Raw genomic sequence first — 26,326 nt, forward strand, 5'->3', positions numbered from 1 at the left:
GCGCTTATTCATGGTCAAAGCGGCGCCACGTGCCGTTTGAAGTAGCAGCATATAAAACGAGCAAGACGCTAGTGTAAACGTATACGAGATCATTTAAACAAGTAAGCATACCTTAAGATGGGTGAGCTGTATTAATGGTTGATGGGTGCTGGTTTATCGCTCTGCTGCAGGTTACTGGTGTAGAGGCTGTTGTACAGGGTTCTGGGGTAGCGTACCATACGCCACGCTACTAGCAATCACTGTGACCGTACTAGGACTAATCGGGCATGTTGCGTCTGTGTTACACGGGACGATCACGATAAGCCGTGTATACCCCTTCGAGAATGTGTGAGTGCACAGTTTAAGTAGCTATATAGTACGTGCTATATGTAGCTATATATTGTACATGTGTAGCTGCCAGCGTGAATGCATTGACTGTATATGACCATTGTTAGCTAGTGTGGACTTGTATTGATGTTAGCTATTCCTTAACAACATGTTGTAGTTGATGGGTAGCTATAGCTAATCCTTGATCAGGACTGTCCTCAGGGGTGTAAAGGATTTATGTTTATAGTGAGAGGTGTCTTGATACTAGGACTGTAAATGTACTGTACACAAATGGGACCATGAACAAGTACAGTGTCCTGGCAGTCAAGGTGTCCCTATTGTATGTCCTGATCTCAGGGATTTAAAATGTGTACACTGTGTAATGTACAATTGGACAGGTGTTGTGATTGATGGGAAAGCCAAGGATCTAGCTGTAATTCATTGTTATAGCCAGGTGTCCTGCACTTGTCACATTTCCCTTTTGTTTAGTTGTACATGTTGTTCTAGTTACCAAGTGCTATTCATTGTTCTAATTAATACTGGTATGAAATTATTAGTATTTTATAATCACAGTAATTATATAGTGATTAGTGGTATGTGCTCCTACTGCTATAACAGGGATAACCTGTTCATCCCGTTTGTTGGTGCCCTGTCTGGTTTGACCACATTGCCGATGGTGATGTCATTTATCCTGGCGCTACTCAGTACAGGGTACTCTCGTAATATCATCTACTTCTATCATTTCGAAAAGTGTATCGGAGCAACGTTTACTATTTTGGTGAGTATTAGCTAGTGGGTCATAAAACTTTGTTAGTTTCTCATCTACCAATATGCAAACTTCATAGTAGGACAAAAAATTTGAGACAAATTAAATGAATTTTTTTTTTAACTGCTCTAGCTAAATTGACTCAGACGATTAAGTCTGCTCACCATTGGTATAGATTTTTCAGGTTTAGGTTTGACTGAAAAGATTTGAATTCCTGCTTTAATAGGCATGGCCTTCTCATAGCTCTCTTGTAGGATAGGAAATGTTGTCACATTCATTTTCCAGTGGTTGAGAAATATTGTTGATGTGGTACAAGCACATAAACAACAATGCCAGGGTTGAGAAACTATATAGATAATTTAATTTATGTGGTCCTTTACTAGCAAATGTCAACAAATATAATTCATCCATTGTAGACCATCACTATGACGTTTGTGTTCACCCTAATATGGCTGTTGTATGGATTTCTGTTGACGGCAGTTGTCATGGTAGCCATTGGGCTCCAAATTGCTTGTGATGAACTAGAAGCCATAGCAGGACCACAAGGATTGGATGATCCTAACTTGTGCCTACCCCTAGCTACTGGACTGAGTGAGTTGTACATGAGGGCCCTACCATATAACAGGTTACCTTCAAAGGAGTTTAATTTTTGAATTATTCAAAGAACACAGCTTCTACGAAAATTTATCTCTTTGAATATAAAGCTGTGCATGCCTAGTGCTAGGTCAGACAAATTCTGTCTACTAACAGAAACTCTCATACCTAGCCAACAACTTTACTTTCTTTAATTATGCTGCAACCGGCACCCATGCCCCTGGCAAATCAATTGCGAAGATAACACTGATTGGTAACACTGATTGGCAAAACCAACTTTCCTCTCCATATTTCTTTATAAATACAACAACCCTTAATGACTGTCTCAATTCCATTGTATTATACCACTACACATTTACTTAATTTAACGCATGCACTTACAAAATTGTTTTAGTGGCGCTACACACATTCAAAAATTTAACCTTTGAAAGTTATTTTAGCAGCTGCTCTTCAAAATTTCTCCTTTGAAATTAACTCGTTATACAGTACCTGTAAATTAGCCTTCATATTTGTAGGGCAAAAGACCGCCAGCTTAATTACACATTGTGATTTGTAGCTGTTCTTACTTGCAGCACAGTTACAAAAATATAGAAGGGTCATCCTTAACTTTCAGTTTTTATGCAAAGAGTACTCTCCGTCCCCCAACCTCAGCATACTGTTTGGCTGAAAACAATGGATACATACAGTTATTCTAGAAAACAGCCTCTCACAAATACAGGAGTTAGGACAAGAAAAATACACTTAGTCAGAGCCCTCATGAGAACTCCATGGAGCTATTTGTGCACTTAGTATAATATTATAGCTGCCAAAATGTAAAATTGCAGATCAACTATTCTTGTATGGCAGTCTTAGTCTGTACGTATGGTTTTTTAGTTTGGTGTTAACCAAGGAAAGGATGGGAATGCCAATAGAGTGGAATGAAATCATTAATATCGTGCATTACTCCAGCTTGTTTCAGTACTTTTTATCGATGTGCTATGGTCCCTACTCTAGTTGAAAATTCCAATTTTTTGTGTACTTGTAACTAGTGTTGGCGATATACTGGTAATACTGTTTATCGTGATAAATTAACACAACTGGTTATCATACTGTGACAGCCTTTGATAACCAATATATCGAAGTACTGGTATATCGATGAATACCAGTATAGGATTGCTTTTAACCCAGCCTTTAGTGTTTAATTGCCCAATTTGTTGATGGTATAGAAGACACACCCTAAACAAAAACTTGATGTTGTCACGTTACAACAATGCCTACTTGTACTGAACTATATATTTGGGATGCATACTGCTTCATATTAGGCCCAAAAATGATGCAATAGTTACAGTAACAAGCTAACTATATAATTGATGTATTCCTGTTACTAATACCTTGTATTCAAATTTCAATACCGCCAAGCACTTAACCACTTGTAACATTTAAAAATTCAGACTTTTGATTTCACAATAATTTTTAAAAAGGCCCAATTATCTACACATGAAAATTGAAATTTCTTTTTAGTAGTAGGTATGTTAGTAGCATAGCTTTTGACAGAGAAACTGTTACAATGAAAAATTCTGTGCCTCAAAGTGATAAGGTTTCCTCTGCCACTAATCTTTCTGCTAATGGTTCATCTTGTACAGCAAATCAAATTCAACACTAATGATATTACTAGAGTGTACATTCTGTTGACAGTGTCCTGTTACAACACATTCTGTTCCAACATGTAGTACACTAATGAGATGAACAAGCTGTACTAGTTCATACACTTGCACTAATACTAGTTGCTGGACAGCAAGTAGACCTTCTGTCAGCCACCCTAATGCAACACACCAATCACCAGATGCCATTTCTGGTTGTGTGATTACACATCTTGTGACCTACTTGGCTCCCTCTGTTCATCAATTTAAACAGTGAAACCTTTCTTAGCAAAAAAAAAAAAAGAAGGATTTTGGCATCAATATGTCTATCACCTCTACCTCTTCTTGATCCCAGTGTGTCCACTGTATAGTAGTCATATTATTGTTTGCTACAGATGGTACTGGCATTGTTGGTGAGGATGTGTGTGGGGACAGTGGACTACAGGACTTGTGTGATGATGTAAGTGACCACACCTCCTGTATATATTATGACATCCTCCCCCTAGGGCAAACTAGCTGGAGATGGATTTGCCACCTCATTAGGATTTATAGTAGTTGTGGTGACAGGACAGGTATGTTGTTTAAACAGTGTTAGAAATAATAGTAGTTTTTTGTTGGTTAATTATTATCTTAACCACTGAAAACATGCAGCAATTGCAAATTTGTTTGGTTAGAAAATGCAGTTTTTTTTTAACACAGGTGTTACATGTACTAGACTTGTAGCAGATTATTATTACTCATTACAGCTGCTGGTATTGATGATCCAGGCTGGTAATTGTGTGTACACTAAGCTGGCTGACAAAAGATCTTATCATGCTGAAGAAGTAATGGACATTGAATTGAAGTATACCAACCAGGCTTATGACATAACTGACGTATAACAAAATATAAAAACTCTTTACAATAATTATATAATAAACTAGTTCATGTATTAAGTGTTGTTTAACAATCAGGTGGGGTCTCTTTGTTAAGATACCAGTCTGGGAGTATTGTGTGTTCATCTGTGATGTCTGTTAACTTCTCTGCAGTGATTTGATTTAACGGAGGGGTGAACTGAATGAGGTAGATGACCCTGTATGGTGGATCACATGAGCTGCAGTATATGACCAGCCACACCCACCTGGAGTTATCCTGCAACACGACGCTGGTCTTGAGCCATGTTAGGAACTTGTCGAAGAAGTTAAGACAAATGGCAGGATCCCAGAGACCTTGCTGCATCTGTGAGGGACACAACGTGCTACCTGAAATTGTGAAAGAAGTGACTTCTTCATTAATTGAAAATGCACATTAGATTTCAGTTGTTAAAACTCCTCTGGGAACCATCTAGTACTCATGCTGAAAATACCATATCTATTAAGGTTGCTAGTACTTTACGGTAACATTTTACTATGACTTTAGGTACTCTAATAGAACATTCAAATACCTTAATTGAGCATTCACTATTTGGCATTGTGACTGGTGGCTCCAGATATGGAACCATTTACTATTATATATGAAGAGAACTACCGTCTGGATAAAAAAAAGTTCAGCTCCATCACAAGTCACCCTGTGAACAAGTCAGCCTTTTAGAACGTTTACTTAACTACATGATATTATATAGTTGCAAAATAGTTCAAATAGACACATAGTCATATTTGAGGAACTAATTTTTTTCACTGCTAAATTCACTCTGTCAAATCATGCTATACAAGCTTCACTGTATACTAAACTATTTAGTAATCACCATACACTAAGGTTTTTGTTAAATACAAAGTAAAACAACAAAACCGTAAAAACAGCTTAAATAAGCAGTCAATTACAAAGAAAGTTGCTACAGGTAAGCATAGAATTATTCTAAACAGTGTCCTAACTGTTTTCTCAGTATGGAAAATTTATCATCACACTAGCACCTATAAATTTGTATTTTACTAGTTGACAATACCACAGCTCCAAAAAAACTTCATGCTCTTCAGGTATACATAGCCACATCACAGTATTAACACAACCACAAGTTCTGTGGTTACAGAGTTTGCAAACCACCGTAATTTCATTGTAATAAATTTCGTATGCAAAAATTATAGAAAAACATTTTTTTCTATTTTTTTGCAAAACACAAACAATTTCAGCGTACCTGGTTTACAAATAAAGATTACAGTAACAAGAAATAGTATAATTAAGAGGAGTAGAGAGGATCAAAGTAGTAGAACTCAATCAGAAAACATTTCAAACAACATAGGCTTATTGGTACACAAACCCATGGTCAATAGGCAGTACAGCACACAGTATTGAAGTACAGAAAGCCAATGGGCAAATAGAACACAACAATTATAAATGTACTTTGCAGTTATAAACTGTACACTGTGAAGAAAACTGTACACTGTGAAGAAATTGAGGCAAATAGGTTTGAATCTTTGTGCAAAGGATAGCAGCAATATGGCTTTCTTGAAAGCTACTGTGTAGTAGTATGTAATAGCCATGCTTTTTAAACAATAAATAATGTACCTACGCAACACCTAACTCACATCCACCTCTCGTGGTATTTCAATAGTCTTGAAGTGTTCCAGACTAGTAACATTTCCATCATCGTCACGGAAACCACATACAATCTTAGGAACACCAACAAGAAATGATTGTGCCCACCACTTGAGTAGTTTAAACCTATAACACCATTTAGCACGCTTTAATTGTAACATTGTTTATAACAACTTTTGAATAGTATTATCAATAGCCTATAGATTATTTAGCCTTCCTTTTGATTCTCATTAATTACTATTGTATAGAGAATACACGAAAACATGTAGTGCTGTTGTATAATACTTATGTATGTGTTATTGGTAAATTTCCTCCCTCAAAATTCGCAGGTTGATCAAATGGCATTGTTTAAATAGTAATGTATCCTGAAGAAGCAAAAAAAAATCCCCCCTCAAAATTTTGGATGGATATTCCCCCTCAAAAAAAAACCACTATACAGTATCCATGGTATCAGGCAATGATAAAAGTACTCAGAAAAGTGTGAACAAAGATCATTCATCACTCAAATACTCTAATAGAACATACAATCAAACTGAACTTTCAGATGTATTGTAACCCTGATTACTGAAAAGAGAAGTGAACCATATAGTTGGGTACTGCATTGGTTGAGAAGCAAGTTATGCTTTCTCTGCTTAGATCGGCCATAATGTGTCAGCATGGATTCACGTTCCACCTACCATGCTCCCATCACCAATGATGCTACTGACCTGGCCTGCTCTGGGAGCTTGTAATAATTCACTGTATTATAATTTTCAGATCAAATATGCATTCATGTGTTAACTAGTCGATAAAAAAAAAATATTTCAAATCAATGAGGGTACATGCTAGTAAGGGTCTACTGTACAAGTACAAGAACCATTGATTAAGGTAAAGTAGGTGTACACAAGAGTTCGTGATATTAAAATATACAGCCAGGAACATCACTGAGTCAAATAACACCTCTAGCCTTCACAGAATAAAGGCTTGACCTAAGCAACAACCAACAGTTCTCTGTAACCAGTAGTAGCCAGTAGAAGTGCTATTTGATCTTGACTCAGTGATGTCTTATCTTGAAACTTTTTAATTTTATGAACTCTTGGTATTAGCCAGGTTAGGGGTGTTGATAAAGTTTATTGAATTAGACATACAAGGTTCAACTAAGAGTGTACTCACTTTTTAAAAGAATACTTGTTTCTGTCTGTGAATATAAAGCGACTTGTCTTTAACTCAATGTAGTTACGAGGGGATTGCTCCTTGCTGCCCTATGGAAAGAGGAGGAGCTCATATGCTGCTATACCACATGATGCCATCTCACATGATCACAACAGTCAACCTCTGCTCCCATGACAATAGAGTGAGTATTAATACGTGTCCTAGCAACTGTGACAAACTCTAGATTAGGGTTCACCGGATCACCTGATCCACTGCTACTATCTCTGATGGTTGCTGGGGCAGCTAGTGATGTAATACAACATAATGTCATTGCTTTTGCATGCAAGAAAAAGAAAAGCAGCATTAGCAAAAAAGGCTGTTTTCAGCTGTCAACTGCTACATAAGCAGGAGTAACGAGAGTAAAGTTTCTTGGTCAAGAAACAAGTTGCATCTACTGGACATTAAACCTGGGACTTCATATAGCTAACCACTGAGAGATCTACTGACAGTACTACAAACATACTTGAAGTTGTCATGTAATCCTCAAACTTGTGACCCCAGTAAGTCATCAGCTTGTCTCGCTGTGTCTCGTTGAGGTATCTCAGTCGCTCCTGCTCTGTCTGGAGCTGTTTGAGGTAAATTGTCCCATTATATTTGGTGGCTACAAACGCCCAGGCCTCATTACGATTGAAAGGAGTGATCATAATCTTTGTGAGTAGTCCTCTCCATGTGATGAAGTCTGTGAGGATGTTGTCTGGCCTAGGGAGAATATGCACAAGTATTTGAGCACTACTTCCAATTCTTGATGAGAGCTACACATGCCATGTACATTATAAATCCAACTACTTGTTTACTTTCCAAAGCCTAACGCTGGAGGAAAGGTAGGATTTTCTTGTCTTCCCAACCATACAAAATTACATGCTTGTAACTGATTCTGCACACCAGCTAGTAACTCATACTTTCTACTGTAGCAACAGCAACAACCACACTACATGCACACCCACTAGCTACATACCGTTCAGACTTGTGCTGCTGAGCAGGAAGGTGATTGGTAGCTCCTTTACCGTTATTAGGTGTAGTTGCAGTTTGTGGTCGGAAACACTGCGAGTTGTGGGTTATCCATTCTAGCAGTAGTTTAACCCCTTCTGCACGACTGTCCTTCTTTCCAACATAACTATCGAACCCCGCTGAGAGCGGCAAATTGAGCTTCTTTGGTGCACTATAGAATTTTAGCTGGCTCTTACTCCTCAACATTTTACGATCACTATTTACGGAGAAGTGGCCAATCTCCACGGGTTGCCTATAGCTAGGAAACGGCTGGTTAAAATCCTCCAGTCTTTCCAAGGAGAAATAGAACATTTGAGAGGCGGCGCCTTCATCGCGCTTGTGACTACTACTAGGTAGCTCATCCACCTTCAATCGCTTCGCGGCTGGAACATCCATCACGATACCATCTCTGAACCCACAGGATTCGATTGTGGTTATAAGTTACAGTTAAACGAAAGGTCAGGAAGAAACACGGATGATTGTAGGATTGATATAAAATGTGAGTATGTTATTTATCTTTTAAAAAATACTGTTTCGTTTATATGAAACTGACTTGTGTTAGGGGAAGCCCCTTAGTGAGGATTAGTATAACATGTATGCACCTATCAATGCTCCTACCCCCAGTACGGGATTTGTCAACTTAAGAGTGGTAAAGTATTCACCCACTTCATGATCAGTTGCATCTTGAAGTCCCTTATTTACATGGTGGAAATTAGGCATTAAAAGTGCCCCTCTAATCCCCCCTGTTTATCACTACTGAGAGTTACAACAAATGATATGTGCATTGCTACTCAAATGATACTGCGTGAGTCATGCATGTACATAGATCTTTAACCAATGATACCATGACATTGACAACCCTGAAATGCCACAGTGCTGTTGTGCAGCCAAGTACATAGTGTGATATGTTGAAATGATCACTGTGTGTAGATGGTAGAGTAAGCTTAAGCATGTTATTTTAATTTATTAATGGCTGATCCTAATGCAAACATACATACTGAAGTTCTGATCCTTTCCCAGAAAATTGTCTAAACTCACAGGGGCATAGGGAGGGGGTTCAGCCCCCCGTAAAATTTAGACTTCAGAGTTTACAGCAGGACCCTATAAACACACCATTTAGTGTAGCAGGACAAAATGAGTGAGTGATAGTGTATGGCACAGCACAACAATTTGTAAATCTTGCATTCATCTCTCAGGGAAGGATTTACAGAGGTAACATGAGCCCTCTTGAAAAGATCGATATACTCTAATAGAACAGTCAGGTATATACTCTAATAGAGCATGCTTCATTAGTGGAGTTTTTCAAACATTCTAACATTAAATGCAAAACTGAGCATGACCTTATACTGCTATAGCTTTGGTGTGCAGTGTTTAAAGATATAGAACTCCAGTAGTTTATCATTTGGGCATGTAAAATGAATCCATGCGATACATATTTGTGGTTATAATGTTTTGATTGTAAGTCATTTCATTTCTATCAGTGGATTCATGGTTCCTATACCAGTGGGATAACCATCACTTGTAGATGTCTATATGTGTCTCTATGTGTTATGCTGTCTGTTCCACTATGCATATGTAGTACTAGCTTCATCCCAGGGGCACTCGTAAGCTATTTTTTGCATAAAATATAGCAATTTGCTGAGGTTTGATTCATTAAAATATTGAAATTCTCTCAGTGGCTGGGGGCTGTGCCCCCCAAACCCCTGCTTGCTTCTGGTAACTCAATATTGTTGTTGGAACCCCCCTTCAAAAAACCTTGACTACACCCCTGACTCAATAGTTACATTTTTTGCCTTTCTGTGGCTTTTCTATTAGAGTAAACCTGATTGCTCTATATAGAGTGTCTCGTTCTTAAAGCAATCTGCTTGTAAACTTCATGTTAGTTTCTGTAACTGTGCTGTTGCAGTCATGCATGTACATGCTGCCAATCTTGATTGACTGGTTATGATCATGCTGCTGTATGTCTACATAAGTACAAATTTCTACGGAACCTAAACAAACCACTCCTCCCCTATGTCCCTGAACCTGACATCTGATTTCTTTATAAATTGTTTTATGTGTTCTTATGCTAAATGTTGAGTTAGTGTGATTGCATAGGATGGAGGCAGAGAAGGTTCAAATAAGATTTATTTCTGCTCGTGCTCCAACCAAACCATCAACAGTGGCAACAGTTAGTGATGATGATGATAAGATAGTTGTAGACCTGAGGGAGCATCATGATCTTATTAAACCTTCTGAGCATGACACGTGGGCTAATACCATGATAACACCTCTTAGGGACAGGTGGGTGTGTCATGATGTGTCCTGTTACTATGGTGCTGATTGCTAGGATAATGATAACATGGGTGTTCAGGACAGCTGCTGCTGGGAGACACCTCACTGACCTGGTATCCAAGGTGGACAAGTTGCTAAGTGACAAGGAGAGGCAACAACTCGAGGTGTTAGTATACTGTGACACTGGTAAACACCTCAGTGTAGTGTTTGTGGAGAAACTTGTTGATTATTACACTCATGAGAGCGACCATCGATGTAACCTTATGGTTACTAGGAAACACAAGGATGCATTTGCTGGCGAGTGGGGCAAGAACAAGCGATTTGTGTGGCAACATTATTGCAAAACTAGTACTGATGAGAGAAATGATATGAACATCTCTCACTCATTCTCAACTTGGAAGGTGTTTACAAGTGATGAAATCGAGGAAGCTTTTCAGAAAGACCCTTACGCTAAGGAGGTCACTATTGGTGACTATGTCTGTAACTTTGAAACTGGATTTGTTCTCCGCCAGAAGACAAAACATTGTTTTAGGCTTCGTTGTACAATGATTCCTAGTGAAGATAAGTTTCTGACATACACACAGTTAACTCCACAGTTATTCAAATCAGCTGCTCGTGGTTACAATGCAGCTGGCATACTACCAGTGTGTGTTGACCCTCTTTCCAATGGTGTGGTGTGCTTGTTAGGGGAGATGACATATGACACTTTCACCTGGTGTGATTTTGGGGGACTGAGAAGTCGACTGAAATTATGGTATGTCTAAATGATGTGGGTAGCTGAGACATGCACAAGTACAGTTATATTTGCAAAGGGTTAATTTTTTAGTGACTTAATTAATCAGATTTCACACAATTTTAATCTGTATCAAGGTACAGTGGATGTGCGAGGACCAGCTCAGGTTACTGTGAATAAATCACCTGTGTTAACTAGTTGTAAATATTCACACAAGCAAACTTTGACTAACTGTTGAAGCATTTCACAAGTAATTATCTGGCTTCCCACTTTCGATAGGAGCAATAAGAATACGAGTGTAATTTTAGCCCAAGCTGTGAAAAACGCCAAAGTTTATTTTATGTGAATGTTTCCAAAACTATGATACATATCTTAATTGTTATGTCAATGATTTACAAAACTGATTGTTTCATTGTCTATTTGATTACAAATACCAGCATCTCATAGTTAACACTCAAGAGTGTGGTTATTTTTTCAATACACATTACAGGGAGGATCACTCACGTACAGCTGCCAGAGAATGTTACGAAGAGACACTTGGAGTTCTTGGTACCTGTGATGAGTTGTATGCTATGGCTGGTCATGATGATGTATTTAAGGTAATTGTGTTTGAACTTACGTGTGTGTATGTGAATGTTCTCTGTAGGTATACAATACAGGCACAAATTATGTAGCTCACTTTGTGCCGATGCCATTCAAAGACTACCCTTCATTGTTCAACAAGGAGCGTAGTGATCATTTGGAGATGTGTCAGTTAAGGTGTGCGAGTCTCCATAGTCATGTCAGCAGTGATGTCATAATAACCATAGGTGGGTGCAGCTAGCAGACTTGAGGTCAGCAACTAAACAAGCTCGTCGACAAGTGTCTTGTGTTGAAGTGAGAGTGAACACTGTGCCAACTGGACCTGATGTAAGTGATAGTGTGGCGAGATGATAAACTGGTACGGATGACCTGAGTCTGGTATAAAATAACAGGCAAGACTACTCATTAAGGTCACCTTGGTAAAATTAAGGACGTTGAGTGAGAATGTAGTGCTGCAAATACAATCGTTTGTTTTTAACACCGAGACCGCTATAACGGTGTTTATCTGTTACTAAAGGATTTGACTATTTATGGGTTTGTATACTATTGAAGGTGTGAAGGGTAGTAAGCATTTAAAAACTGGTGTGAATGGTTCCCGTACACAGGGCTTAAAACATTTAAAGCTCTGGACATGCCAAACAAACCGCATCATAGTGAGTGCACATGTATGTTTTTCAGTAAGTAGGTGAATGGCAGAAGTTTTGCTGCAATCAAGATATCCATTTTTTAGAGTGCCTAACACACCTGTATCCCTTATAAATAATGACATCATGTGATGAGGTTTGTCTTAAGGCAGGTCGAGCCTGTAACCTTACATTTCCAATCCATTTTGTGTTCTAGGTTAAGAGTGATCAAAGCTGTGTTAGTAAATAGCGCATAGTAGGGATCATTACAATAAAAAAGTGCTTAAAGCAATTAACTAGCAAGAATAGAATTTGGATATTAGGTGACAATCCACCTTGATTGTAATGAGCTAGCTTGTAAAATTCCTAATTTTTACATACACTTGTTTGTCAACTTTTTGTAACATAACTTCCATAAAAGGAAGGAATGATACCAGACGTATCAGGCTATAATTGTGCCAAAGTGATGTCAAGCCTGTAGCCTTAGCCACTATTGAGTTATGTTTTTATTTATCATTTATCAATGCTTTACAACACAAGTGCTGAAGGTCTGTAGGACACCTGGTCCTACAGCCTGCTCAAAGACTTTAGCTACTTATGTTCGTCTGAAGGCATCAGTGAGTTTGTCAGTCAGGAGAAAATTTCACTAAATAAACAATTTCTTAATTAATTTTTGTGTTGGAGGTGTTTCAGGTTCACTGAATTAGGCAATACTGCCAAGGCGCTGTGAGGCTGGTTTCTAGTTTCATGGGAAGGTACAAACCCTACTTATGCATGATGAGCAGAACTGATGGTCAGGGCAGCAGATCACAGTGTAACCCCCTTGCTTGGTTATCACTGGATTCTAAATCATAGCAGTAAATTTATATGCCACTTTTCTACTATGTGAAACTGACCTCACTATACTATTATATTGTTGTCACAGCTACAATCCTTTTCATTCATATAGGACAAGACAAAGTTTTGTAAGCTGAGACCTGAACTGGTGAGCACTCTATGTGTAGCAGAGAAGTTGGGATTTCTATCTGCTCTGGAGAACCTATCCTTCACAGCTACTACTACTACTATGCCGGTATCCATTGGTAGCCCAGTGACCACAACTAGTGGTCCACAATTGTCCACCCCTGCACCGTCAGCGATGACTAGCACTACTACTGATCCAGTGACCACAACTAGTGCTTCACCATTGTCCACCCCTGCACTGTCAGTGACAACTACCACTACTACGGATACAGTGACTACACCTAGTCCATCAGAATCTTCCGCTACTCCATCAATGACTAATATCACTCCACCAGCTGCAGGACCCACCACTAATACTATTACTGGCTCGATTACTGGTCCCGAGGGCCCGACTGGTCCACCAGTAACTACCACTACTACACCATTATCCACAGCTAGTGTTGCTAGGAATGACTCTTATGAGGCAGCCGTACATCACAAGACTACCTGCAGGCTGGGGAAGGGTCATTTCGCCAATATCAATTTGTAAAGCTGTAAACTATTTCGTAAATTGTTTTTGTGTGTCAAATATTTTCAATTATGGGTTTTATTTTTCAAACACATTAATGGCGGGAAGGGATAAACGGTCAACAGGTACGATATATCTCCTTGACTTAGACGTGTTCCACACGTTTCTTGTGCTCTCCTAGCCTCTTGGCAGTATCCTCACGTGAACGTGTTCAAACACTGTCAGATATCGCAATGGAGGCGATGTAGCAGGGAGGGGGACGTATCTTCTCAAATGGTAACACATTTATATACATCTAGTCCTGTGGGCCAGTCAGTGTTCTGTGTGGGGGTAATAAACATACACTAGATACCTTTACTGTCCGAGCTTCCCGCTGAGGCTAGCCAGGGGATGTTGAGCGACCATGGATTAATTACAGGGCTGTCTGTTTAGGTCAGGTGAGCAAATCTCCAGAAGGGTGGACTATTCTTTAAGACAATAGCAGGGTTTGTGTCATCAACCTGATCTGTATCTTCCTGGAAAAAGAATGCACAAGTGTTTTTATTTATTAATGCTTTACAGCACAAGTGCTGTAGGACAGTGTATGCATGATATAAGCACTTACAAGGCTAATATGGGGGAATCCCCTGGTCTCCACTACACGCACATACACAAAACTCTGCCACACACATCACACACCACCCATGCTGCAGGACAGAGACATAAAGGCTACAGTGTACAAGATATCTGGGTCAATTCCAGCTGGTAACTACATCCAGTTTCCAAAGAGCACATCTCAATCCCTCAGTCTCACTGGACGATTCATATACTTGTTACTCAGGCCCATAACCGGCAAGTATTTTGTGATACATTTGGAGCTGGTGTCCAATGAAGGAATGTTGATAAGGTTATCCTTCTCCAACTTGTTCAAGGAATTTAAGAGTTCATCAACATGGCTACAACTACCGTATGCCACTGACAAGTTGGACAGTAAACAACCCCATGTGAATGGTGAGCTAGTCTTGTATTGCCAGAGACCACATTCCCTGTCTTCTTTAGGTGGTGACAGTTGGACTATCTTGTGTATGGACCTATTGACCACACTGAGAGAACTCCTACACTGTAGCTACAGCTATGTTAAAGGCATAAGACTATGTGGTAATTTGTTAGTGAGGAGCATCTTCACCAGTGATATACGCTACCTGCCCAATATCGTTGAGAAGTTTGGAGCTGCTAAATTTCCCAAGGAAATGATGTTCCATGTTCCTAAAGGATGTGTTTTCTCTGACTTGTACAATTTTATCACATTTCCTCCTCCTCTACAACATGATATGAACACTAGTTCTGGAACTAAGAGCAAGAAACATCAAGTGACCTGTAAACCTGCTGATAGTGAGAATATCAAACCAGACACTATCCAGAATCAGGTATGGATACTTGTGCTGCACATTTTTTTGTGATAAACATTAGGTTTTTTTATAAATGTGTTCATGTTTAGTTTAAGCATTATAATTAGGTAGATCACTTTGTATATGATGCCACATTTACAATATCCAAGATAAGTGATGTATTACTAATACAGAGGGTGACAGGTATATAATATAGTGTAGCACCAAAATTTTAAGTGAGGGGATAAGAAGGATGTTTTATTTGACTACACGACTGCTTTATTAGAGTTGCTGACTGTTCTATTAGAGTATATCAATTGTAAAATGTGAAGGGGCAAAGCCCCCACTAAAATTAAGTAGTCGGGTTATGCTTATGTCTGTCTGTTTTATATGGAAAACGTGTGTTATATTAGAGTATTTTACTCACACCCTGCACACAGGCTCCAGTCGTCAAGTTGAAGGATCACAAACAACGCCGCCGACCACCCACACCCATCACCACACCACCTTCCATCACCACCACACCCTCTGCACCACCCTCCACTTCTATCCCAATAGCCAACAAGACCACAAGAAGACAACTTGTCAAGGAGACAGCAAAACAAGATGATCAACAGTACTCCAGAGATATAAAGGTAGATTGGTAAATTTATAGGTAGTTGTCAGTTGCTATATAGCTCTTGGTTTCAAAAATTAGCCAATACCTACCTAAGAAAATTGTTTGCTGGCTTTTTATAGGTTATTTGTTAATGCTGTTATTACCTCCAAACGGCACTGCTGTATTATAAAGGACTTTTCCCCCACCCCCTTTATGTTTGCAAGTTTTCCATTCTGTTTTCACCCACAGGTGACAAAGGATTTCCCCTGGCCTGATCCTATCATGTCACTGGAGAAGGTCGTTGGGTTTGGTGGAAGTGTAGTAGATCATGTGATCTTCACAAGGGACTGTAAAGAGGTTGTGTTTCCATCTCATTCTATGATTGTTGCCATGGAGATTGGCACCACAAGACGACAAAAAATATTTATTGGTCATACTGACAAGGTAAGTTGTGGATGAAGTTGACTTTGTTGATAAAATTTCAAATATAAACCTTTGGACTGCTACGTATATCTGTTTTACAGGTTTCTTGTTTGGCTTTCAACAATGACAACAGCCTGTTAGCTTCAGGCCAATCAGGACGATGTGGTGTAGTACGAGTGTGGAATTATATCACCCGACAATGTGTGTCACTTGTCACTCTGCCCTCCAGCAGTGTTGCACTAATGAGGTGGGTGTGGCTGCCACTTTAGTCTGTTCATGTTCAACTGAGCTCTCACTGAACTCCATACTGTTATTTTATTACTGAACATAAAGGACTGGTCTATATTGGATCAGCTTGATGATATTGTTTTACATCTATATCGTCAATTGTATAAGTTGTATTTGATAACTACATCTGGCTAATAAAGAACTTTGGCATGACCTTATATAACAGAAGTTACAATGAGGGCTGAGGTGACCGTGATCAGACAATAAAGTTGTGCAATTACTGCTTTTCCCTCTCACAGCTTCTCTCACTCTGGCAATGTCCTGTGCACAGTTGGCAGGGAAGGGGGCAGGAATAGGATAGCATTATGGAACACTTCTCCAGCTCGCAACACTAGCAGTAGTACAGATGGTGAGGTACAACAACTAGCCACAACACATACTGACGCTGATATCAGTCGTATGAGGATGGCTCAGTTTGATGACACTAGGTGAGTGGAACCAGTGTGTATTCAGAAGTGTTAAAAGGGCTTGATTTTCACTGACTGGAGAGCCAATCTCTCTGTGACTGTTCTATTAGTATTCAACTTTATTAGAATATCACATAATATGATTAATATATCACTTGATTGTGATGTATCACCATTACTTGACAAGCTATCATTAACCATTTCATGGTGGACACTAATTTGGAAGGCCTGAGGTTATCAATGTCTCAAGTACTGTACAAATTTCAAATAGTTCTCTGAAATCTTCCATTGAGATTATCAGCGTTGGGGAAATTACTTTTTAATAATAACTCGTTACATATTACTTGCAACTGAACTATTTAGTTACAGTTACATATTACCCATAAAAAGTAACTATAGTAATATTACATATTATATTACTTTGTGTCCACAGCCTTAAGCTGTCACGTGTGCACCTACCACCTTATCACTTGACATGATTGTGTTGTTGTACAATGTGTAAATCTTGGTTATAAGTAAGAGGCTGGTGAATAAGCTTCATTCAGTAGGCTTCATTACTTCGTTGTGACTAGGCGTTATTCAGTGGATTACTAACGAGATTAGTAGCTTCGTTACTTGTAGTGATAATATTACTTAATATTAGACTCGTTATGGTAACTTCATTACTTAGGTAACCCTTTATGTTTGTAAGTAAAGTTTATATTATAGTATATTTCGTTATATTACTTACGCTATCACAAAAGTAATAATTATTACGTAACACGTTACATAAGTAACGCATTACCCCCAACACTGGAGATTATGTAATATCGTTAGCTCCATCCACTCATGTTCTGCAGGATGGTATCATGTGGCTGGGACAACATCAGGTTGTGGAGATTACGTTCAAAGTCTCTCAAGTTTTGTCCAGTTAATTTGGAAGAGCATCACCAGATGCACTTCACTGATGTCTCATTTGAAGCTGGTTACCATGACAATGGTGACATCACCGATCGGTTTATGTAAGTATCACAATGTGTATTTAGTCTGGGGTGAGGGTATACATTGTGGTAGCTATGCTATTGGTGAGAGTACACTGGGACCTGTTAAAGAGGACACCTGATACTTGACTATCCCTTACATAAACTGACCTGGAAAATCATCCCAGACATCTTATATTATACAATTTCAATACAACTTATACAAGTTCTCTGTATCAGAAATACCAAGTAATTCATTTGTACTGGTTGACTTGCTAATAGTTGCTATAATCAGGTCAAAGTGTAGCCAACTTACAAATCCCCAAATGTGTTATTTGCAGATAAAGTACCTGGCTAATGACTGTCTGTATGCAGATGGCTGTCAATTAGTCTGGTCTCTAACAATCTCTTATCAATACAGATATGCTTGTACAAGAAGTGGTCACTTGTTTGAGGTGCACTATCGGAGGATCTATGTCAGTAGGGTGTGGAAACTGTTGCCTGACAACCCCACTGCCACGCCCATCAATTCCATGGTGATACACGAGGCATTCTGTGTCACAGGGTCAGACGATGGATTATTGAGGGTGTGGCCACTAGACTTCTCCAATGTGATACTGGAAGTTGGTGAGTGGAGATCATATCCTGTAGACTGTAGTGAGCTATTGTTGAGGGAAAAATCTCTTATTAATTATTAGCTAATTGAGTACTAAGTTTTCCTCAGAAATAATGTAAATGCCAAAGTTTTACCTTGAAAACAGCAGGCTTGTTGCTTTATCTAAATCCTTTGTGCATGCTACATCCTTGACAATATTTTCACTATATTTTTATCTGCCCACCTCCTCAAAGATGTTTTTGTGTTATTACAGAACACGAAGGCCCAGTAACTGCTGTGGACATCAGTGTTGATGGGATGAAGATATTAGCTGGAACCAAATCTGTAAGTGGTGACTGGACTGGTACAGTGACACCTCCATTGTTCCAACACCTGTGTGCCAGCTCAGTCATAGAATGTCAAATAAGTGAATTTGAATGATTGAAGCTCATAATCATTGTGTTCAACTGAGCATAATATGCTTACTCTAATAGGCATGTACATCTATCAACAAAAGGCTCTATTAAAACAGTCATTGCTGTTCAGATCATAGACCCTATGTGTATGTTGTGGGTGTTGCATGATAATGTCTAGTTGTAAACAATGTATTTTATATCAGTTTGTGTGGTGTATTGTCCCAGAGAGCTTAAACACATGGTATAATCTTTATGCTGTCAGTGATGATATTTATAACATACCATTGATCCACAGGGCACCATTGGTATACTAGATGCTAGCACTAAGGAGTACTCTACTGTGATGAGGTCACATGTTGCCATGGTGACATGTGTTGACATGACTACTCAGCACCTGATCAGTTGCTCCACTGATGGTACTATTAGAATATGGGATATAGTGACCATGAACCAGGTGTGTGAGTTGTGTACCTGGCATTGTAACTTCTTGTGTGTGTGTGTGTGTGTGTGTGTGTGTGTGTGTGTGTGTGTGTGTGTGTGTGTGTGTGTGTGTGTGTGTGTGTGTGTGTGTGTGTGTGTGTGCGTGTGCGTGCATGTCTCTTAATACACAATGCAAACTCTTAAGTGATGTGACATCATTTTATGTAGCTGTATGACTTCAGAACAGTAGGGGAAACCCCTTGCTGTGTACGATGTCATCCTAAGCAAGCTAGTTTTGCTTGTGGTTTTGATAGTGGATGTGTCCAGTTGTTTGATATGACATCATCATTGATGGAGTATCGGTGAGTAAGGTGTGTGTGTGTGTGTGTGAGTGTGATATTACTAGTTTAGCATTTTACTTTTAGTAAAATATTTTGAATTTATAAAATAAATAATTTTCCATACTAAAACAATACTAGTACAGGTAACATACTGTATAAGTGTGTGCTTGTATGTGGATGTGTGTATCTGAGACATGGTACAGCCTCCTGTGGAATATATGGTACTCCTGTGCAGACTGTAGTACCCAGAAAATTTCGCGCGTCACCCAAATTTCCACCTTTTAAAAATCACACTAGAGACATTTTACGCAATGAAAATCACCTTTATGGAATAGTACTAGTCCATATAATATATAAAATATAGCAAAACACTTACAGGTGGCCAGATATAGAATTTTTAAAAATCACCAAAACTTGAATTTTAGTCTCACTGCCTGTCTCACTGACCACAGTTGCAAGGCTAGAGGCCAAATGAAGCAACGCACGGTCACCATTCTACGCAACAATAGCAAACTCACCAGTGGGATGTGCCTTTTGGGGCTCAGACAAGTGTAGGCCCTCTGCTCCTTGTCTTTTTCTTTTATCTTCAATCAGGCTGCTTGTCTTTCTTCATCCAACAAAATCAAGGTGTTAACTTTCTGTATCAACACTTTCTTTCAGTAACATATATATATAGATGCCACAGAATTATTTCAGAGCTGGATTTCAGAAGCGCTTCAGTCCCAGCGCTACTATAAGAGATGTACAAGCTAGATATCTGCAAGTTCGCGATTGGGATCCTGTTCGTGATAGGTTCGCAACCATGCCCATCAATTAAAGATCTAGGTGGACTAATAGCAACAGAGTACGGAGACCACACCTCTTAACAATCTAGCTGCTTACTTAACAGTAAACAAAATGACCTCACCCTTTGTTGGTCTAGCTAGCTGCACACCTTTTGGCTGACTCGAGATAATTTATACTCTATTGCAACAGTCACTCTAATACAACAGTCACGTATGATATTCTAATAGAACAGTCAAAAGTTACATTGTAGCTAGCTGTGCTACAACAAAAAACTAAACAAACTAGTATTTTTTTTTAAAAAATTGTTAATTTAAAAAGTAGTGAAACAAGAGATGAATGATGGTATTACAGCATAGCTTGGTGGTAAAGTCTCTACTTTGGCACGTTAGTTATAACAATTATTTTGCTCAATGCCAAAGTAGGGACTTTCCCACTGAGCTATGCTGTAATACCATCATTCATCTCTTGTTTCACCACTTTTTAATGCATAGATCCCTACTTCATTATTAATTTTAAAATTTTTTTTGTACCTGTAACTTCAACACAATTCCCTGACCATATTTGCAGTGGAAATTTCCTTGGGTGGGACACCTTTCACACCAAACTTGAGTCCAACCTTTCCAAGATGTGTGTATTCTGTAGTATTGTGAAGATGGAACAATATATCATTGGTGTATAGTAGATGCAAAGAGTACTAGTAGAGAAATTATGGAGACATGTATTGTTTTGGGAAGCTAATTGGAGTTGGGAGTACATTTTTTCACACAAGCATTATATTATGTCTTTCAGAATTGTGATTTACTTCCTATATGTTGAGTAAAAAGTGCATTTATGTTCCCATTTTATAGGGCTTGGATAAAAGCACATGTACATGTGTGATTTGTTGTCATGCTTACCATCCTAACCACTCACTTGTAAACACTGATAAACTAAACCTTCCGTTGGAGTTACAATACAAAAATCAAAGTGTATGACCAAGACAAAGTGATTATATTTTAATAGAGCATTCAGCAAATAGCAAATACATAGTTTATGGAAATACAAAACCATCCTAATTAACAACACCGCAGCAACTTTTATGTTGCACCCCAGAATCCTATAGTACGTCCATGTTGAGCTGATACCTCAAGACAGTTTAATAAGTCATGCCTTTGTCTCAGACATGAACGTATTATGCATGAGATACCTGATATTGTCATCACACAGACATCATCGAGGGGCTGTATCTGGGATAGTGTTTACCTCATCATCCACTAAGATGTTCTCCTGCTCATGTGACTCCACTCTAGTCATGTATGATGTGACCTCTCTGAAGATGATCAAGTTGCTAGGCAACACTGTTGCGACAAGGATGGGGACATCCCCTGGGGTAATCACCCTTGATAATAATGACACTAAACTAGCAGTAGTTGGACCACTAGCCCACACCATCACTATACTGGATGCTGATAACCTCAATGAGGTAATTATGATAGAACAAACATGAAATGTGTTGTGTACTGCTTGCTTTGATTTCACAGAGCACCTGTGAATTCCATCATCATTTCTATACAATTATAATCTTCTGTAAAACTATTTGTTATCCCTATAGATTTTCAGGCCTGGCTATGTGTATACAAATGGTAGTTGCTATAAGTATACATACATACATGTTAAAAGTCTTTATCTTGCTGGTCCCTACTACTCCCCCTAACAGTAAATATCATATAATATTGATCACACTTTTTATTAGCTGGTGAGACTGGACATAACAGCAACACCCAGCCCACATTCAGCCACACCCAGTGTGGACACAATTGCTGCAATCTGCTTTGCTCCTCCTTTGATGCAACATCTGGTGGTCACCACAGCAACAGGCTCTGTGCTTAAATTTGACACCACATCAGGTAGACTACTGTTTGAGGTGAGCAATAACAAAAGTTTACAAATATCAAGTAGTACTTGTGATTATGAATTCTCACTATTAGCTGTTATGAATGCATTATTTGTTACGGGATGTAAAAACTGATCAAAAGTTTCTAAAATACTTCAGAAGAATAAAGCACAGAATATGTCCCTATAACTTCACATACTGCTTGTTGGCTTCAGCTTGTTATGTATGACACTTGATAATTAGGATACCCAACAATACATAAATTATTTTGAAGACACCTCTCAATTATTACTGTCATTCATTTCCCAATGTGTGTGTCATTGTTATCCCCCTCTGTGTGTTACTACCTTCACCGTGTCATTAGCACCCTCAGGTGCATGGTCCTCAATGTACTGCCATGGCTATTAGTGGGTGCGGCAGGTACCTGGTTACTGGTGGAAACAAGACACTGAAGGTGTGGCCCTACTCACTACAGCCGGGGTCAAGATGTCAGGTGATCCCCTCACTGATCACATGAGGTGTTACTAAGTATAGCTCCCCAGGTTTTCATTGGTCATTCTGATGTGGTGACCCAAGTGATGTTTACAGCCAACAATTCTCATCTGATCACTGTAGGGGAGGGGCTGTTCTGCTGGAGTCTCCAGCCACTCCCCATATTTCCAGCCACACCCCATGATCTACGGACAAATCCATCACATCCAAGACACACACCCCCAAAGCCATCATCATATAAACCAGTTGTATCACACACCACATCATTTCTCACTCCTTGTGGCAATGCGGATCATATGATCTCCCACGATAGTGAAGACAATCATGTGAGCAACAGTAGCAGCTCAGGTGATCTGTCTGATGACATCATCATTGAACATGTAAGTAGCTATGTCACTTGATGTGAGGTCTGCTGTCTCAACTTTCTATGTTGTTAGTACTATTTTTGTGACTGGATCTGCCAAAACACCCGACTTGTTAAATGATGTTACTAAGTGTTGTACTTATGTGCGCATGCGTGTTAGTAATAAGCAGATATATAGTGTGCTATAATAAGGATTCGGTCAGTGCCTCGTGTCCTCTCCAACACGCATATTTCGGCATCGTAACAATGATTATACCACAAACCTGATAGTTGCACACATACAGTAATTTTATATTTCACTTGTAGCTTTGTCTGCTTTCCACGGCTGTCAAATGTGTGAACAACAATATGAGGTATTATTCCCCTATCTGTGGACTACTATCTCCCATGCACGAACATGTGTGGGATTCTTGCACATTTGTTTAACAGTTTGTAAGAATTCAATAGCTCATGCTGTAGCAGGATTTGTGCAAGGTACCACAAATTTGACTTTGTCCTTAAACTAGGATACTAAAATTCTATATTTTTATTATGGAGAAAATCACTGGTATTTAACCAAATCAAAATACTGCATAACATAAAGCCTGTTGTCTTTATAGTGGCCATGTCAAAACATAACTTAGAAAATGGTATGCATAAAATCCTTTGATCTTTGGGAGATAATCAATCACTGCACTTAGGCCATATGTATTTAAAAAGTTGTTTCTCAGATTGATAAATGGGTCGGTCGGTAGGCAAAAAATAAATTAAAAATCTGCTAATTTCAGACACGTTTATGATTTCGGGCCACAAGCCATAGTAAGCTATATTTCAAAAAAATATGTAGATTAATCTGACTGTATGCAGACATGTCAAGTACCAGCCACACAACTATTATAAACGGATATAAACATTGTTAGCTGCTGCATGATAGTTACACACATAGCTCAGAAATTTTGACACAGATTTTCTTAGCCAGGGGTGGGGAACACTGGTTTTAATAATGTTACATTTGGGATCAAAATTTACCCCCGATTGTCCTATTAGTGACCTTGATCAGGTGTCACATGACCATTTTTTTCTTTCTTATCAATTAAATCTGTGCAAATTTGGGTCAGGCAACTACTCCTCAAATAGGTATGCTTAGCTATAATTTTAGCATACATTTTTGGCATGCATACATGCAAACCCACAACCACTCCAGACTAGTTCAACAGCTATAAAACCTTCGATAAAGAACTTGAGGCGACCCCTGAGATCATGCACCAGCACCAGCACCACATTTAACCCTAGCTTAATTGTATCTAGGATTCTGAACACACAACCAGCCCTGTTACCACGTACGAGGAGGACACACAACAGACGGTAGATCCAGCTCAATCAGTTACACCGTGTTCACTGCCCGCTTCCCTTACGTATTACCGCAGGCAAACTCCAGAAGCTTCCATCGCTGAGGTGAGTTCCTTCCCAAATATAAACCTAAATATCACTGTGTTTGTACTTGTAGCAACAATATTTGGCCCCGAAGAAGCAGGAAGGACTACAACTTCGCTCCATTATCGGCTACAGCGGGCGAGGAAGATGCAACCTCGTATGGCAACCTATTACTGGTGAGAGAGGAAATATTAGTATGTTAAAATCACCTCAGTAATCGAGTGGCGCCGTGGCTTAGTTGGTTAAAGCGCCTGTCTAGTAAACAGGAGATCCCCGGTTCGAATCCGGGCGGTGCCTTGTTTTTTTTTCGCTTTTACAACCTTTTTGATGACAGCTTTTTTTTTTTTTTTTTTTTACTGCGTTTTTGCTGTTTGCTGAATCAGGTACCTTTGCCTACACCTGTGGCAGTGTTGTCATCATAGAAGACTTGTCCACTGGAGAGCAAAAATTTTTGACAGGTTTGTTGTGTATCATCATCACTAGCGTGGTGTACTGTTTCTTGCTATAGGTCACAGAGAAGAAATATCTACATTGTCACTAAGCAATGATGGACAGGTGTGTCAGTGATAACATATTCACTGTACATGTTGTAACACTACAGCACATAGCATCAGCTTGTGGTGGCCATGACAATCATAAAGGAGAAATTAAGATATGGAAAATGAAATCATATAAGTGCAGGAAGACACTCCTATTCCATGCGCAACAGATTACATGTCTTGCATACTCAAGAGATGACCGTTTCTTAATATCACTTGGTGAGCTGCTGACTGTCTCATATACCAGCATACTAGTTCACATGATGTCAGGTGGCCACCAGGAAAATGTGTTAGCTGTGTGGTCAACAGAGAACTACCAGTTGCTAGCGGCAACAGCCACACCTTCTGGACCAATGCTGGATATCGCATGGGACCCTCATGTAGCATATGAGTGTGTTAGTTGTGGGTGTGGCCCCTCACTGTGTTTCTGGTTGATAGAGGAAATCATCAAAGATGAGATGAGATTGAATGTGAGTGAGATGGTGTAGATGTGATATAATGAATTACTGACAGGTTCATGAGGCAGAGACACCAGCTGCTATCGCTGATGGAGGAAAGATGGAGTTTACTTCACTTTGTTATTCCACTGACTATCGTCTGTTTGTTGGTACCAACTCAGGTTACTATGTTATGTAATAGCTGTCACTTATCCAACCCTGCAACCAAAATTAAATATGACTGTTCAATTAGAGTAATTTGAATTAGTTGAACATAAATAGTTGGGCTCAGCAGTCTATTGAGAGTTCATAATGTACTGGTAAGAGAATTATGTATAATTATGAAACTCTTAGTTTAATGGATATGCTTCAATTATCTGAACATTTATTCCAAGGCGTTTGAGACTATCAGGGTTTGGATAACTGAGAGTCTGCTGTATCTGTGGTATGTCATAATGACCCTTAGGCTATGTCACACTGTGGGACACACGGACTAACAATTGTACCTTGTATTGGAGGTGTGGCACTAGTGAAGTCATGTGTCTGTCATGTGATCATAACTATGGTAATGACCTCAGCGTGGGACTATCTAGCAATCAGTTGCAACTATGGAAATTGGTCACACCTCCTAAGAGGTTAGGGTGTGGTCACAACATATCACATGATCACATTTTACCATAGTGATCAGTTGCCAGTAGCAACATTGGAGACTACACTACAACTAGATGGAGTCCCTGTAACCAATGTGTTTGATGATGATTTACTGTTGGTATGGTGAGCTGGTTATGTCATCCCACCAGTGTGTGTTCATGTTGTCCCCAGGGGGTCGTGGGAACAATGAGTGGTACAGTGTGGTATGTCAACTGGCAAGATAGCTCCACAGTTAAACTACTTGCTGGGCACGGAAAGAAGGTGAACTTAGGAGGTTGATCACATGTCATGTTTTAAGTG

The 26,326-nt window shown here is 39.2% G+C and overlaps 4 protein-coding genes and 1 non-coding gene across 7 annotated transcripts in view; 4 read left to right on the plus strand and 1 right to left on the minus strand.

Annotated features, from left to right (window-relative positions):
- Positions 1-4,751, plus strand: LOC136250163 (uncharacterized). Of its 2 annotated transcripts, none has more exons than XM_066042341.1 (7): positions 1-121; positions 171-327; positions 925-1,084; positions 1,489-1,663; positions 3,681-3,745; positions 3,792-3,857; positions 4,032-4,751. In XM_066042341.1, the coding sequence occupies exons 1-7, from the start codon at positions 118-120 to the stop codon at positions 4,164-4,166; spliced, it is 762 nt and encodes a 253-aa protein (XP_065898413.1). In that variant the 5' UTR covers positions 1-117; the 3' UTR covers positions 4,167-4,751. The 2 variants fall into 2 exon arrangements, with proteins under 2 accessions (XP_065898413.1, XP_065898414.1); XM_066042342.1 differs by having other exon boundaries at positions 3,985-4,190.
- Positions 4,125-8,416, minus strand: LOC136250161 (decapping and exoribonuclease protein-like). Its single transcript, XM_066042338.1, has 7 exons — positions 7,943-8,416; positions 7,451-7,686; positions 7,091-7,230; positions 6,949-7,037; positions 5,787-5,922; positions 4,406-4,503; positions 4,125-4,357 (listed from the first exon to the last, which is right to left on the minus strand). Exons 1-7 carry the CDS (start codon positions 8,368-8,370, stop codon positions 4,228-4,230), a joined length of 1,257 nt encoding a protein of 418 aa, XP_065898410.1. The 5' UTR covers positions 8,371-8,416; the 3' UTR covers positions 4,125-4,227.
- On the plus strand, positions 8,214-13,747 carry LOC136250160 (uncharacterized). 2 transcript variants are annotated; one of them, XM_066042337.1, is made up of 7 exons: positions 8,214-8,473; positions 10,059-10,257; positions 10,304-11,002; positions 11,472-11,580; positions 11,628-11,740; positions 11,791-11,890; positions 13,136-13,747. In XM_066042337.1, the coding sequence occupies exons 2-7, from the start codon at positions 10,073-10,075 to the stop codon at positions 13,676-13,678; spliced, it is 1,749 nt and encodes a 582-aa protein (XP_065898409.1). In that variant the 5' UTR covers positions 8,214-8,473; positions 10,059-10,072; the 3' UTR covers positions 13,679-13,747. The 2 variants fall into 2 exon arrangements, with proteins under 2 accessions (XP_065898409.1, XP_065898408.1); XM_066042336.1 differs by having other exon boundaries at positions 8,216-8,473; positions 10,072-10,257.
- The window catches only part of LOC136250155 (WD repeat-containing protein 90-like), a 16,097-nt gene continuing 3,477 nt past the window's right edge, over positions 13,707-26,326 (plus strand). Inside the window, exons 1-27 of the mRNA XM_066042331.1 lie at positions 13,707-13,782; positions 13,839-13,933; positions 14,350-14,647; positions 14,696-15,063; positions 15,465-15,659; positions 15,872-16,066; positions 16,147-16,292; positions 16,573-16,761; positions 17,580-17,741; positions 18,121-18,326; positions 18,569-18,639; positions 19,006-19,164; positions 19,359-19,492; positions 21,464-21,719; positions 21,990-22,160; positions 22,495-22,623; positions 22,673-23,002; positions 24,274-24,420; positions 24,473-24,575; positions 24,783-24,857; positions 24,908-24,954; positions 25,001-25,157; positions 25,209-25,408; positions 25,452-25,557; positions 25,842-26,010; positions 26,057-26,144; positions 26,198-26,287. Coding sequence (XP_065898403.1) covers positions 13,755-13,782; positions 13,839-13,933; positions 14,350-14,647; positions 14,696-15,063; positions 15,465-15,659; positions 15,872-16,066; positions 16,147-16,292; positions 16,573-16,761; positions 17,580-17,741; positions 18,121-18,326; positions 18,569-18,639; positions 19,006-19,164; positions 19,359-19,492; positions 21,464-21,719; positions 21,990-22,160; positions 22,495-22,623; positions 22,673-23,002; positions 24,274-24,420; positions 24,473-24,575; positions 24,783-24,857; positions 24,908-24,954; positions 25,001-25,157; positions 25,209-25,408; positions 25,452-25,557; positions 25,842-26,010; positions 26,057-26,144; positions 26,198-26,287 — 4,314 coding nt within the window. The 5' untranslated portion in view covers positions 13,707-13,754. The remainder of the gene's footprint in view (positions 13,783-13,838; positions 13,934-14,349; positions 14,648-14,695; positions 15,064-15,464; positions 15,660-15,871; positions 16,067-16,146; positions 16,293-16,572; positions 16,762-17,579; positions 17,742-18,120; positions 18,327-18,568; positions 18,640-19,005; positions 19,165-19,358; positions 19,493-21,463; positions 21,720-21,989; positions 22,161-22,494; positions 22,624-22,672; positions 23,003-24,273; positions 24,421-24,472; positions 24,576-24,782; positions 24,858-24,907; positions 24,955-25,000; positions 25,158-25,208; positions 25,409-25,451; positions 25,558-25,841; positions 26,011-26,056; positions 26,145-26,197; positions 26,288-26,326) is intronic.
- On the plus strand, positions 24,623-24,696 carry Trnat-agu (transfer RNA threonine (anticodon AGU)). The gene has a single exon. It is a non-coding gene; the product is annotated as a tRNA-Thr (tRNA).

Source organism: Dysidea avara, chromosome 3, assembly GCF_963678975.1.
Source record: "Dysidea avara chromosome 3, odDysAvar1.4, whole genome shotgun sequence".
In the NCBI taxonomy this organism is placed as follows: domain Eukaryota; kingdom Metazoa; phylum Porifera; class Demospongiae; order Dictyoceratida; family Dysideidae; genus Dysidea; species Dysidea avara.